This window comes from Euprymna scolopes, chromosome 35 (assembly GCF_053919585.1).
Source record: "Euprymna scolopes isolate OS-2025 chromosome 35, ASM5391958v1, whole genome shotgun sequence".
NCBI classification, from domain to species: Eukaryota; Metazoa; Mollusca; class Cephalopoda; order Sepiida; family Sepiolidae; genus Euprymna; species Euprymna scolopes.
Window position 1 is genome coordinate 35,192,231 of NC_136516.1, and position 14,763 is coordinate 35,206,993.

A 14,763-nucleotide genomic window follows, 5' to 3' on the forward strand; every position below is an offset into this window, starting at 1 on the left:
TTACGTTCATTCATTAATTTGCTGGTTTACGTTCATTCATAAATTTGCTGGTTTTCGTTCATTTATAAGTTTGTTGGTTTTTTTGCTATTTTAAGCATCACATACCAAGGAAAATGCTATGAGGGTCGTTCGAAAAGAAAACCTTATTTTTTACTCAAGAACTAAAACGTTGAAGAGCTATTTAGACGAGAGCGGTATCATTGAAACATGCAACCTTTTGTGCTCCAGAATTTATTTTTCTACATAGTCACCACCATTCTCAATGCACTTTTGCCAACCTATTTTGATGCTTCGGTTATAAAAGTCTGGAGCACATTTTATCACTCACATATCTGTCGCCGCTCTGAAATCGACGAACCCACCTCCTAAGTGTGCTGACATCAACTGCATTAGTTTTGTGAACGTTCAACAGGCGCCGGTGAATATTAACTGGCTTAATTTTTTTTCCTGCATAGAAGAATTCAATGACACGTCTCTGCTTCTGACACACGTCCAGACCAGGGGTTGATTTCTTAGAATCTCACGCCGCCAATATCTGCAATAGAGAGATGAAACTTTCAAATCATGAATGCATAAGTTCAGTCATCATAACAAACCCAAACTATTGATTCTTTGGAAGTGTCCATGCATAACGAGATTAATATGGAAGGGAAAGAAACTACTACTACTACTATATATATTGCATTGCAATAAACCTCCCCAACGTCCCAGCAAGGTGGATGAAAAGACTTATGAAAGAGAGCACTACCAGATTTCCACTGAAAAAAGTTCAAAGAGGACTGGGACCTTAGGGAGGCTTATTGCCATCCAAATTTCACTGAAAACCAGTCAGCATAACATCATAACAATGCTATTTGCAATCCCCTCTGATCCATTCGGGCGGAATAAAAATAGGAGGCATTACTTTTGGAACGTCCTTGTATTCGTTGACCACTTGTTTCTTTTCACCCCCCCTCTACTTTTTAGTAGGAAAATTTTTGATGATCGCTCTTAATTTTGGCTTTGTAATGTTTGATTTTCGACCGTCAAACCTTTATTATTTTATTATTCATTTATTTTTTTGTTAGGAATCAAGTGTTGTCAAACGAAGTGAAAGTCTTGAAACAACAAATTCAAACCTTATTGGACAAAGGACAACACGACGATGAAATGATATCGACTTTAATGGTTTGCAATTGTTTTTAACGCCCTCCTTTTTTTTTTTAATTTTGGCGTTTTCATTATTTTTGCTGTTGATAATAATCATTATCTTATTGGTGTGAATATATTTTATTTCAGTTCAGTTTTTTCCTGAAAATACTTATTCCGGCTAAGAAAGCCGCTAGAGTGGCAATATGACACGTTTACTCTTTAGAAAGTCTGATATTAGATTTGCAGATAATAACATCATCATATCGTATGAAGCCAAAGATTCTGTTGTTGGCATTGGTTTACCTAATATTTCTTCTAGTCAGAATTATTTCTAGAAAGACATCGGGTACTTACAGGAGGGACCATAAGAAGGTTGCCAACATCCTAAGTGAAAGTGATTTTTTGTGGAACCAACTGGATTCGAACTTGAAACACCAAGGTTGTTAGTTTGTGTGTTAACCATTTGACCACCATCACCTCCCATTTGTAGATAATGAGATGAGTTATCTGAGAAAGTGTTTGGAGCAACAGAGAGAATCGACCTTTTGACAACGCAGCAATTTGATTCAGACTAGCAATATTGTTTTTTTGTTTTTTATTCACTATGTGATTGGCATGAATATATTTTATTTCAGTTGAGTTTTTTCCTGAAAATACTTATTCCAGTTTAGAAAGATGTTAAGGCGGAAATATGACACCTGTACTCCATACCAGGTCTGATAGTAGATTTTTTTTTAGATGATGAGATGTGGTATGTTTGGGGTGATAGAAAGAACGGAAGAGAAACAAAAAACCGGGAGGGAATTTCAAAATCTGGCAACCAATTTTGTGCTGTTCTTAATTAAAAACGTTTACCAATGTTGTTACTAAAAAGAAGATAACAATAAGAAGAGAAGAGGAAATCGAATTGCTGCCACGTGTCATTTAAAAAAAAAAATTATTTTTTTATGCAAATCGCTCCAGACAAGGAATTTTAAAGTATAAGGAGCTAAAAAGAACAAAAAAGGAATATCACAAAGACAGAAGATGCAAATTAACCTTAGTCTAAAATATTACCAAGGGATAAGAAGTTATATTATAAAAAAATATCAAATGATATGAAGCTTTATTATAAAAAGATATAAAATGATATGAATCTGTATTATAAAAAATATCAAATGATATGAAGCTGTATTATAAAAAATATCAAATGATATGAATCTGTATTATAAACAAATATCAACTGATATGAAGCTTTATTATAATAATATCAAATGATATGAAACTGTATTATAAAAAATATCATGATATGAATCTGTATTATAAAAAATATCAAATGATATGAAACTTTATTATACAAAGGTATCAAATGATATGAATCTGTATTATAAAAAATATCAAATGATATGAATCTGTATTATAAAAATTATCAAATGATATGAAGCTTTATTATAAAAAATATCAAATGATATGAATCTTTATTATAAAAAATATCAAATGATATGAATCTGTATTATAAAAAATATCAAATGATATGAATCTGTATTATAAAAAATATCAAATGATATGAAGCTGTATTATAAAAAATATCAAATGATATGAAGCTGTATTATAAAAAATATCAAATGATATGAATCTGTATTATAAAAAATATCAAATGATATGAAGCTGTATTATAAAAAATATCAAATGATATGAAGCTTTATTATAAAAAATATCAAATGATATGAATCTGTATTATAAAAAATATCAAATGATATGAAGCTTTATTATAAAAAATATCAAATGATATAAAGCTGTATTATAAAAAATATCAAATGATATGAATCTGTATTATAAAAAATATCAAATGATATGAATCTGTATTATAAACAAATATCAAATGATATGAAGCTTTATTATGAAAAATATCAAATGATATGAAGCTGTATTATAAAAAATATCAAATGATATGAATCTGTATTATAAACAAATATCAAATGATATGAAGCTTTATTATGAAAAATATCAAATGATATGAATCTGTATTATAACAAATATCAAATGATATGAAACTTTATTATAAAAAATATCAAATGATATGAATCTGTATTATAAAAGATATCAAATGATATGAAGCTGTATTATAAAAAATATCAAATGATATGAAACTTTATTATAAAAAGGTATAAAATGATATGAATCTGTATTATAAAAAATATCAAATGATATGAAGCTGTATTATAACAAATATCAAATGATATGAAGCTGTATTATAAAAAATATCAAATGATATGAATCTGTATTATAAAAAATATCAAATGATATGAAGCTGTATTATAAAAAATATCAAATGATATGAAGCTGTATTATAAAAAATATCAAATGATATGAATCTGTATTATAAACAAATATCAAATGATATGAAGCTTTATTATGAAAAATATCAAATGATATGAATCTGTATTATAAAAAATATCAAATGATATGAAACTTTATTATAAAAAATATCAAATGATATGAATCTGTATTATAAAAAATATGAGATGATATGAAACTTTATTATAAAAAGGTATAAAATGATATGAATCGGTATTATAAAAAATATCAAATGATATGAAACTTTATTATTAAAAGGTATAAAATGATATGAATCTGTATTATAAAAAATATCAAATGATATGAAACTTTATTATAAAAAGGTATAAAATGATATGAATCTGTATTATAAAAACTATCAAATGATATGAAACTTTATTATAAAAAGGTATAAAATGATATGAATCTGTATTATAAAAATATCAAATGATATGAAACTTTATTATAAAAAGGTATAAAACGATATGAATCGGTATTATAAAAAATATCAAATGATATGAAACTTTATTATAAAAAGGTATAAAATGATATGAAGCTGTATTATAAAAAATATCAAATGATATGAAGCTGTATTATAAAAAATATCAAATGATATGAAGCTGTATTATAAAAAATATCAAATGATATGAATCTGTATTATAAACAAATATCAAATGATATGAAGCTTTATTATGAAAAATATCAAATGATATGAATCTGTATTATAAAAAATATCAAATGATATGAAACTTTATTATAAAAAGGTATAAAATGATATGAATCTGTATTATAAAAATATCAAATGATATGAAACTTTATTATAAAAAGGTATAAAATGACATGAATCGGTATTATAAAAAATATCAAATGATATGAAGCTGTATTATAAAAAATATCAAATGATATGAATCTGTATTATAAACAAATATCAAATGATATGAAACTTTATTATAAAAAGGTATCAAATGATATGAATCTGTATTATAAAAAATATCAAATGATATGAAGCTGTATTATAAAAAGGTATCAAATGATATCAATCTGTATTATAAAAAATATCAAATGATATGAAGCTGTATTATAAAAAGGTATCAAATGATATGAATCTGTATTATAAAAAATATCAAATGATATGAAACTTTATTATAAAAATGTATCAAATGATATGAATCTGTATTATAAACAATATCAAATGATATGAAGCTGTATTATAAAAAATATCAAATGATATGAATCTGTATTATAAAAAATATCAAATGATATGAAGCTGTATTATAAAAAATATGAAATGATATGAAGCTTTATTATAAAAAATATCAAATGATATGAATCTGTATTATAAAAAATATCAAATGATATGAAGCTTTATTATAAAAAGTATCAAATGATATGAATCTGTATTATAAAAATATCAAATGATATGAAGCTGTATTATAAAAAATATCAAATGATATGAATCTGTATTATAAAAAATATCAAATGATATGAATCTGTATTATAAAAATATCAAATGATATGAAGCTGTATTATAAAAAATATCAAATGATATGAATCTGTATTATAAAAAATATCAAATGATATGAATCTGTATTATAAAAAATATCAAATGATGTGAAGCTTTATTATGAAAAATATCAAATGATATGAATCTGTATTATAAAAAATATCAAATGATATGAAACTTTATTATAAAAAATATCAAATGATATGAATCTGTATTATAAAAAATATCAAATGATATGAAGCTGTATTATAAAAAATATCAAATGATATGAATCTATTATAAAAAATATCAAATGATATGAAGCTGTATTATAAAAAATATCAAATGATATGAATCTGTATTATAAACAAATATCAAATGATATGAAGCTTTATTATGAAAAATATCAAATGATATGAATCTGTATTATAAAAAATATCAAATGATATGAAGCTTTATTATAAAAAATATCAAATGATATGAATCTGTATTATAAAAAATATCAGATGATATGAAACTTTATTATAAGAAGGTGTAAAATGATATGAATCTGTATTATAAAAAATATCAAATGATATGAAACTTTATTATTAAAAGGTATAAAATGATATGAATCTGTATTATAAAAAATATTAAATGATATGAAGCTGTATTATAAAAAGGTATAAAATGATATGAATCTGTATTATAAAAACTATCAAATGATATGAAACTTTATTATAAAAAGGTATAAAATGATATGAATCTGTATTATAAAAATATCAAATGATATGAAACTTTATTATAAGAAGGTATAAAACGATATGAATCGGTATTATAAAAAATATCAAATGATATGAAACTTTATTATAAAAAGGTATAAAATGATATGAAGCTGTATTATAAAAAATATCAAATGATATGAAGCTGTATTATAAAAAATATCAAATGATATGAAGCTGTATTATAAAAAATATCAAATGATATGAATCTGTATTATAAAAAATATCAAATGATATGAAGCTGTATTATAAAAAATATCAAATGATATGAAGCTGTATTATAAAAAATATCAAATGATATGAATCTGTATTATAAACAAATATCAAATGATATGAAGCTTTATTATGAAAAATATCAAATGATATGAATCTGTATTATAAAAAATATCAAATGATATGAAACTTTATTATAAAAAGGTATAAAATGATATGAATCTGTATTATAAAAATATCAAATGATATGAAACTTTATTATAAAAAGGTATAAAATTATATGAATCGGTATTATAAAAAATATCAAATGATATGAAACTTTATTATAAAAAGGTATAAAATGATATGAATCTGTATTATAAAAAATATAAAATGATATGAATCTGTATTATAAAAAATATCAAATGATATGAATCTGTATTATAAAAAATATCAAATGATATGAAGCTGTATTATAAAAAGGTATAAAATGATATGAATCTGTATTATAAAAAATATCAAATGATATGAAGCTGTATTATAAAAAGGTATAAAATGATATGAATCTGTATTATAAAAAATATCAAATGATATGAAACTTTATTATAAAAAGGTATAAAATGATATGAATCTGTATTATAAAAAATATCAAATGATATGAAGCTCTATTATAAAAAGGTATAAAATGATATGAATCTATATTATAAAAAATATCAAATGATATGAAACTTTATTATAAAAAGGTATCAAATGATATGAATCTGTATTATAAAAAATATCAAATGATATGAATCTGTATTATAAACAAATATGAAATGATATGAAGCTTTATTATGAAAAATATCAAATGATATGAATCTGTATTATAAAGAATATCAAATGATATGAAACTTTATTATAAAAAATATCAAATGATATGAATCTGTATTATAAAAAAATATCAGATGATATGAAACTTTATTATAAAAAGGTATCAAATGATATGAATCGGTATTATAAAAAATATCAAATGATATGAAACTTTATTATAAAAAGATATAAAATGATATGAATCTGTATTATAAAAAATATCAAATGATATGAAGCTGTATTATAAAAAGGTATGAAATGATATGAATCTGTATTATAAAAAATATCAAATGATATGAAACTTTATTATAAAAAGGTATAAAATGATATTCATCGGTATTATAAAAAATATCAAATGATATGAAACTTTATTATAAAAAGGTATAAAATGATATGAATCTATATTATAAAAAATATAAAATGATATGAATCTGTATTATAAAAAATATCAAATGATATGAATCTGTATTATAAAAAATATCAAATGATATGAAGCTGTATTATAAAAAGGTATCAAATGATATGAATCTGTATTATAATAAATATCAAATGATATGAAGCTGTATTATAAAAAGGTATCAAATGATATGAATCTGTATTATAAAAAATATCAAATGATATGAAACTTTATTATAAAAATGTATCAAATGATATGAATCTATATTATAAAAAATATCAAATGATATGAAACTTTATTCTAAAAAGGTATCAAATGATATGAATCTGTATTATAAAAAATATCAAATGATATGAAACTTTATTATAAAAAGATATAAAATGATATGAATCTGTATTATAAAAAATATCAAATGATATGAAGCTGTATTATAAAAAGGTATAAAATGATATGAATCTGTATTATAAAAAATATCAAATGATATGAATCTTGATTATAAAAAGATAAAAAATGATATGAATCTGTATTATAAAAAATATCAAATGATATGAGTCTGTATTATAAAAAATATCAAATGATATGAATCTTTATTATAAAAAATATCAAATGATATGAATCTGTATTATAAAAAATATCAAATTATATGAATCTGTATTATAAAAAATATCAAATGATATGAATCTGTATTATAAAAAATATCAAATGATATGAAGCTTTATTATAAAAAATATCAAATGATATGAAACTTTATTATAAAAAATATCAAATGATATGAATCTGTATTATAAAAAATATCAAATGATATGAAGCTTTATTATAAAAAATATCAAATGATATGAATCTGTATTATAAAAAATATCAAATGATATGAAGCTTTATTATAAGAAGATATCGAATGATATGAATCTATATTATAAAAAGATATCAAAACAGAAAATTTGTGAGGACCACTTGATGAATAGAACAAAAGAAAGAAGGAATAGATCAGAAACTTCTGAAAAACATGTGTTATAGAAAAGACTTAGTCTAGCAACATCACATCCGTGAGAAATAGTGGGTGCAGAGAAAAAGAAAAATCTGGCCAATCAAATTGCATTTCCAAAAAGACCCAAACAGCAATTTATTTCTATTTGAATCGAGTTAGTTATATTTTTTTTGTTAGGTTATCTTACTCTCTGTTATTGGCATGACATGACTATCAGTTCAGTTTTCTTCTGAAAATACTTATTCCGGTTAAGAAAACTGGTAGGATGGAAATCTGACAAACTGTTTGTGCGAAAAGAGTCGATCAGCATAGTGATACGCAATCAAGTCGAGAATTCTTCAGACTCGTTCTTTCCATAATCTTTTGATGGTTAATAATACCAAGGTGTGCGACTGCTCTAGATATTTAGTTATGGTTTAGTTAAATATGAAGACAGGAAAAGAGTGTCTCATTTTAACATTTAAAAACAACTTTATTTGTCATCTTCGTTAGTAGTGCGTGCAAGAGAGAAATGGGTTAGTAGGTTGAAGTGTTCTTATCTAGAGATAGATTAAATATCATGCCGGCTGGTTGAAGGAGAGAATAGTTCAGTTCCGTTTACACGTGGTTATAGCTAGTAGCTTTTGGTATGAAGGAAGCCGGTTAAAGGAGAAAGAAAGGGCAAAGACTTCAGTGTGTTTATGTATGAGAGAAATGGGTTAGTAGCTGGAAGTGTTCTTGTGTGTAAGGATAGTATTAATATTATACTGGCTTGTTGACGGAGAGAACAGTTCAGTTTACGTATGTTGTAGTCAGTAGTAGTTGGGATAAAGAATTAGTTCTTCGACGTAGTTTAGCTAGGTTATCTGTGCCTAAATCAAAACGTAGATTCCATGAACAAAGCTTCTTTCTTAGAACTGCACGCCTGTGCAACTCTGTTCCACTTGCCTGTTTCCCTCCCGACTTCAACCTGGATGTCTTCAAGTCCAACACAAACAAATTCCTGATGACCCCCCCCCCAAGTAATGACACCTTATCAATTCTCCAATACTATTGCTACACTATCCCATTGATTACTTTACACACAATAACCCTTATCCCCAAGTGGCCACTGGGCCTTGATAAGTGGTGAACTCCATGTAAAAAAAAAAAAAAAAGCTTATGATTGGACAAGCCAGGGAGTTATTGTGACACTTTTCGTCTGCTACAATGGTTATCTTTTAATTTGGACAATGCACCATTCCGGTTGTCATGGATGATAATCTTCATTGATTTTGCCATCTTCTCTCATGTCGAAGCATCCGTTTGTCGATGATCGTCACAGGAACTACAACTATCCATAAAAGAGAAAAATATTGTTTCTGACTCCTCTTGATCAGCCGTGTTATCCCATGTAGGATGTCACTCTTTGCCACGCATGAACAGTCACTCACTAGAGAGAAGCTACTTTGAAATGCTGCATGCAAGGGGGTACCATGAAAGGCCACTTTGGAAACGTACTAAACTTCTACATGGATCCTTTTAGCCCAAGTTTATAGTTTTGATCAGCACTTTTACTTTATCTATAAAGTCTCTCTCTTTTTTATGTTCACTCAGTTTTAGCAATACCTATTGAGTAAAAAACAGAAATTTCCACTAGAAGACAAGTTGAAGCTACATGTCTCGGTAGTTACTTCACAGATAGGAAGTCAATAGTGAGACGTGGTGAAAAAGTAAGTCAGAACAGATTTTTCTCTCTTTAGTTAGGAGCGGTTTTATGATCAGAATGATGTATGCTGTATACCTCAGATAAAGACAATAAAGGAGGTGTTTTTATTATGTGCTCTTCTTTATTAATAACGTTTATGGCCCTTGTTATGAAAAGAAAAAGATGGCGATAACAGTGAAAGAGAAAAATTAAGTTTCCACTGTGCATCATCTGCAAAATTATATAATTTTCGCTATAAAAATTTTATAATTTCACTGTAAAATATTGGGATATGTGAACTAGTAAACGTTAGGGAATTATATTTGCAGAAAGACTTTATTATAGGGCCAGGTGGTTGACCTTTGGAATCGTCACTCTTATGGGAACAATAGCTTAGTAAAAGTGCCGTTAGACGATCGAGGCGGAGGTGATGGCTAGAAAAGTGAGAGTTTGACGCGAGCAAAGCATGAGAAGCAGATATTAAAACAAGATATCTTAAAATTAGTTTGGACGAAACATGGTGCTTCTAACAAAAGCTCTATTTCTCCTCTTCTTGTCACCCGGTTGGTTTTATAAACAAACACGACAAAACAGCAACATAAAACTGATCTCCTGAAGGCACGTGTTCTTTGATTAATTTCGTTGATTCCAAAGCAAGAGTGTCGAGACACAAGATCATTGTAAGACACTTAAAAGAAAACAGGTATGATTACGTTGATTGTAACACCGCACCTTTTATTATATACTAGCCTGGGTGGCCGGCGTTGCCCGGGTATGTTGAGGTGTGTGTAAGGGGGTTGGTTGAGCAAAAAAAAAAATGAATTAAAACAACTACACGAGTATCCGTGTGAGTGCAAAAAAAAAGAAAAGAAAAATTAGGAGTGGTAGACAGGCTTGAACCCGTAATGCACAAAAGGAAAAGGAGGTGAAAAAAAAACCCGAACGGTCTTATCGATGCGCCCCCGCAATTGTGACGTCACGGGCGTTTGAAATAACCTGTTTTATACGACGTTGTTCACACGAGGTTTGAATGACTTGTAAAAATGTCGATGAAAAAAGTGACCCCTCCCTGTTAAAAACGGCCCAGTTGACGGTGAAAGAATTAATCTTTTCGGCTAATTTTTTGATATTTGTTGTCCGAGACATCGATCCTTGAAACGATACCAATTTTGTCATGTTCCGACGCGTCTATCGGAAGTATTTGCGAGACACACACACACACACACACACACACACACAAGCACACATTTTGCCCTTTATATATATACTAGCAGGGGGGGTACCTGGCGTTGCCCGGGTGTTTGGAGGTGTGTGTGCTAAAAAAAACGTTGGCCAAGTGTTTGGAGGTGTAAAAGAAAAAAAAAGTTTTAGTAGGAAGGTAGGATTGAACCCCAAAGCCTTGATGCAAAGGCACGAAAGGAAAAAAAAAAAGCCAGCCACCTAACCATCTCGGCCACAAGGGAAGAGGAATTGATAAACGTGTTAAATTAAGGGTTAAATGAGTCAAGTCAAAGAGGTTTGATTGACAGGTGGCCGCTTAATGAGGTCATTGCGGGAGCGTTACGATGACGTGACAGTTTTTTATTTACTGCGGGGCAGTCTTTTGGGGTTTGTTTACTTTGTTTCAATGTGGAGTATTTTTGGCTTCCCCAAGATGATGGGGGTGGGGAACCAGCTCCCCACTTAAAGGGGATTTTCCAAATTGAATAGCAATTGCCTGATATAAGGGGAAGCTCCATATTGATCAATCGCCATTGGAACAATGATGCCAGCTCCGAATTAGTTTCGCTTTTATTATACAAAAAAGCCGAATCAACACGCGGCGGTTCAAAATTGTGGAATATTTAGCTTTTCAAAATCGGGCAAATTAAATAGACAGGTGACTCCCGTTGTTAACTCATAGATATTACGATTTACACGTGATATAAAAAGTTTTAAGAATGAGCGACGGCCTCGAGAACCCATCGGAAAAAAGCCTTTTGCAGACATACACAAAAAGCGAACATACATACATACACACACACATTTTGCCTTTTATATATATAGATAGATTATTTTTTATTGGAAACCTTTTGAGATGAGTAATAGCGTGGCACAGTGGTTAGAGGCGTTGAATCGTTATGATTCCAGGTGAGCATTGCCTGAAGATAGCGGTTTCAATCCTACCCAAAGCAGGTCAGAGGATTAGTTGGTCAAAACGTGGTGAGATAACAACTATGGAAAGCAGTAATTACTGAAGATACAGTTACAGAGACTCAGCATTCCTATCCCGTTGCGCTTAACCACCTAAAGAAGGCCAGAGGATAAGTTGGCCAAAATGTGGTGAAACAATAACTATAAAGATGAGGATAACAGTCCGCAAATAAATAAATAAATAAATAAATATGCATCTTTTATGTTCAATCAATTATTGCAATATTTAGGTAAAGATGTGTAAGAATAAAATTAGAATCGGAAATTTGTACAAAATTTATTTAAAATCAGAGTGGAATTTTCCATTAGAAGTTGAGTTAGAGCTAAGTGTCAAAGAAGTCAATTAACATTTTTGAAGATTTTTTTTCTTTTTTTGATGTCAAATTTACATTGAAATGATCTTCTTGCAGACACAACTTTCTCAAATGAAGGAATTCTTTCAGGAGAATAACCAATTTAATCAACAGAATTTACAACAGCAACAAAAACAGCAGCAGCAACCAAAAACAGTAACAAGACAAAATGATGAATATGTTGTTGAAAAATTGACCTGCATTATTGCACAAAAAGATGAACAAATAAAAGCTCTTTCCGAAAATCTCAGGCACCTGTCCGGAGAAATGGTAAGTCTGCACGTTACAACATGGTCAACTTCAGAGACAATGGCACCAAATATTTGTCATGAAACGTCCTCATGAGAATTCAGATTTGGTTTATTCCATTCATCATTTTCAATCCATTTATAATATTGCTCGTTATTAAACTGGGCGATTCAGAAGTATAGGCGACCGAGACCGGTGTCAATTGAAAATCGCTTACTGATGTACAAATGTTCCGTTTACCAAACTGGACTTTTTATTTTAGTTTAAATTCACTGGCAGCCATGTTAAAGTGTTTTTTTGTTATTTACACCGAAAGTATTTTCGCTTAAAAAATATTTCAATAAAAAAGAAATGTTTGCATCCCTCCTCACACACACACACACACACAAAAAAAATAAAATAAATAAATAAAATAAAATAAAATAATAAATTATTGAATAACACCCTCCGCTCAATTCTTCCCCCTAAATAAAATGAAATTCTACATTATTAAGGTCATTACATATCAACAACACGAAAGATTTGGTGCTTCCCCCTCCCCACAATTATTTTAGAATTTTAGAACTGAGAATCTATTTCGAATTAAAATTTAATATAACATGATCTCTATTTCCGAGTCATTCTAGCATTTTAGGGCAGTTCACCCTTTTTTTCTTGTTGCATGTGTTTTGTGATATTAGAACCTTATGTGTTCAATAAGCAATAATAAACAGTAAAACAGTAACATCTATATATAAATAGGATAGCGTGTGTGTTATTTATTTTGTGTGTCATGCTTACATCCGAATGACTGTCATTTAATTGTTATGGACTTCCATTTCTTGTAATGAATAATTTTATGGACTTCCATTTCTTGTAATGAATAATTTTATGGACTTCCATTTCTTGTAATGAATAATTTTATGGACTTCCATTTCTTGTAATGAATAATTTACCAAGAATTCTTCATAAGTTTTGGTTTCAGTTTCGATTATAGCTGATGGCACTAAAGTCATCTATATTTTTTAGAAATAATTTTATCAAGAATTCGTCATAAGTTTTGGTTTCGGTTCAATTATAGATGAAAGAACTCAAGTCATATGATTGGTTGGTTGGTTGTTTTTGTTTTACAGCATATCAACCCTTTTCAGGTTATTTAATGCAGAATCCAAAGATTTTGAAGAAAACTTTTTTAATAGAATATATTTGTTGTCTTCAATTCAGTTTCTATTTAACCCATAGTTGGGACCCTAACAGGTACTACAACTCCGGGTCAGAGTGGACGTGGGAGCAATGGCAATTAAAGGATGGCTCCACACTCCCCAAAGCCCACAAGATGGGTCCTCACCACTGGATATAGTTTAAGGTCATATCCAGAAACCTCAAGTTATATATATATATATATTCATAAGTTTTGGTTTTGATTTCGGTTTCGATTCAAGCTGATGCACCCAAGTCATATGGATATATTTTTTTATATTTGAAATTGCAACTTTATAATATATAGAAATCGATAGGACATTAACTCTATAAAATAATATATGGGAAATCTGCTATAATTTTAAATATCATATTTAAGCGTACTTTACGATCAGGCTTTACCGGGCGTTTGTGCTAGCTTAGATAAATACTTTTGCAGTTTTAACAAAAGAGCTACAATAATATCAGAGCACCTCCATTTACTCTGAACATCTACAGAATGCCAACATCAATATATTACGTATGAATTAGTCCCCTGTGGAATTTCCACAGGTCTCGTGAGTTTTATTTATTTTTTATGCAAAATTTTATCAAGCATTACTTATTTGTGTAAAATATTTGTAAAAAACTAAATTGTGTACTAAAGTTGAACTTATTTTTTTTTTTTATTCTAATTTGTTTATTTATTTTACAATAAAACAGGAAGTCCTGCTTGATAGCCGGACCATTTTTACTTCAAATCGAGGTTTTCATCTGACACCAGTACTGTCGAACTTTAAATCGCCTATACTTCTGAATCACCTTAAACAGATAATCAATTCACCCCATTAACCTCTATCCTCGAGTGGCCTTTTAACTTGATAGCTGGTGATTTATTAGTATATAAAAAAACAAAAGCATTTCAATATAGAAACGTGAAATAATGTTGCGCCTTTCAGCATGTTTATTCTTGTTGATTTCTGTTTGGGAGGTTTATAATCAACTAGCAGGGTTATCCAGTGTTGCCCGG

The 14,763-nt window shown here is 28.2% G+C and overlaps 1 protein-coding gene across 4 annotated transcripts in view; it reads left to right on the forward strand.

Moving 5' to 3' along the window:
- LOC145259810 (coiled-coil domain-containing protein 13-like) overlaps positions 1 to 14,763 on the forward strand; it is a 161,652-nt gene that overhangs the window by 125,906 nt on the left and 20,983 nt on the right. For all 4 annotated transcript variants that reach the window (XR_013864211.1, XR_013864213.1, XR_013864212.1 and 1 more), the window contains 2 exons: positions 1,068 to 1,167; positions 12,384 to 12,596. Coding sequence is in view for 1 of the 4 variants with exons in the window: in XM_080117603.1 (XP_079973729.1) it covers positions 1,068 to 1,167; positions 12,384 to 12,596 (313 nt within the window). In the remaining 3 variants the exon portion in view is untranslated. The remainder of the gene's footprint in view (positions 1 to 1,067; positions 1,168 to 12,383; positions 12,597 to 14,763) is intronic.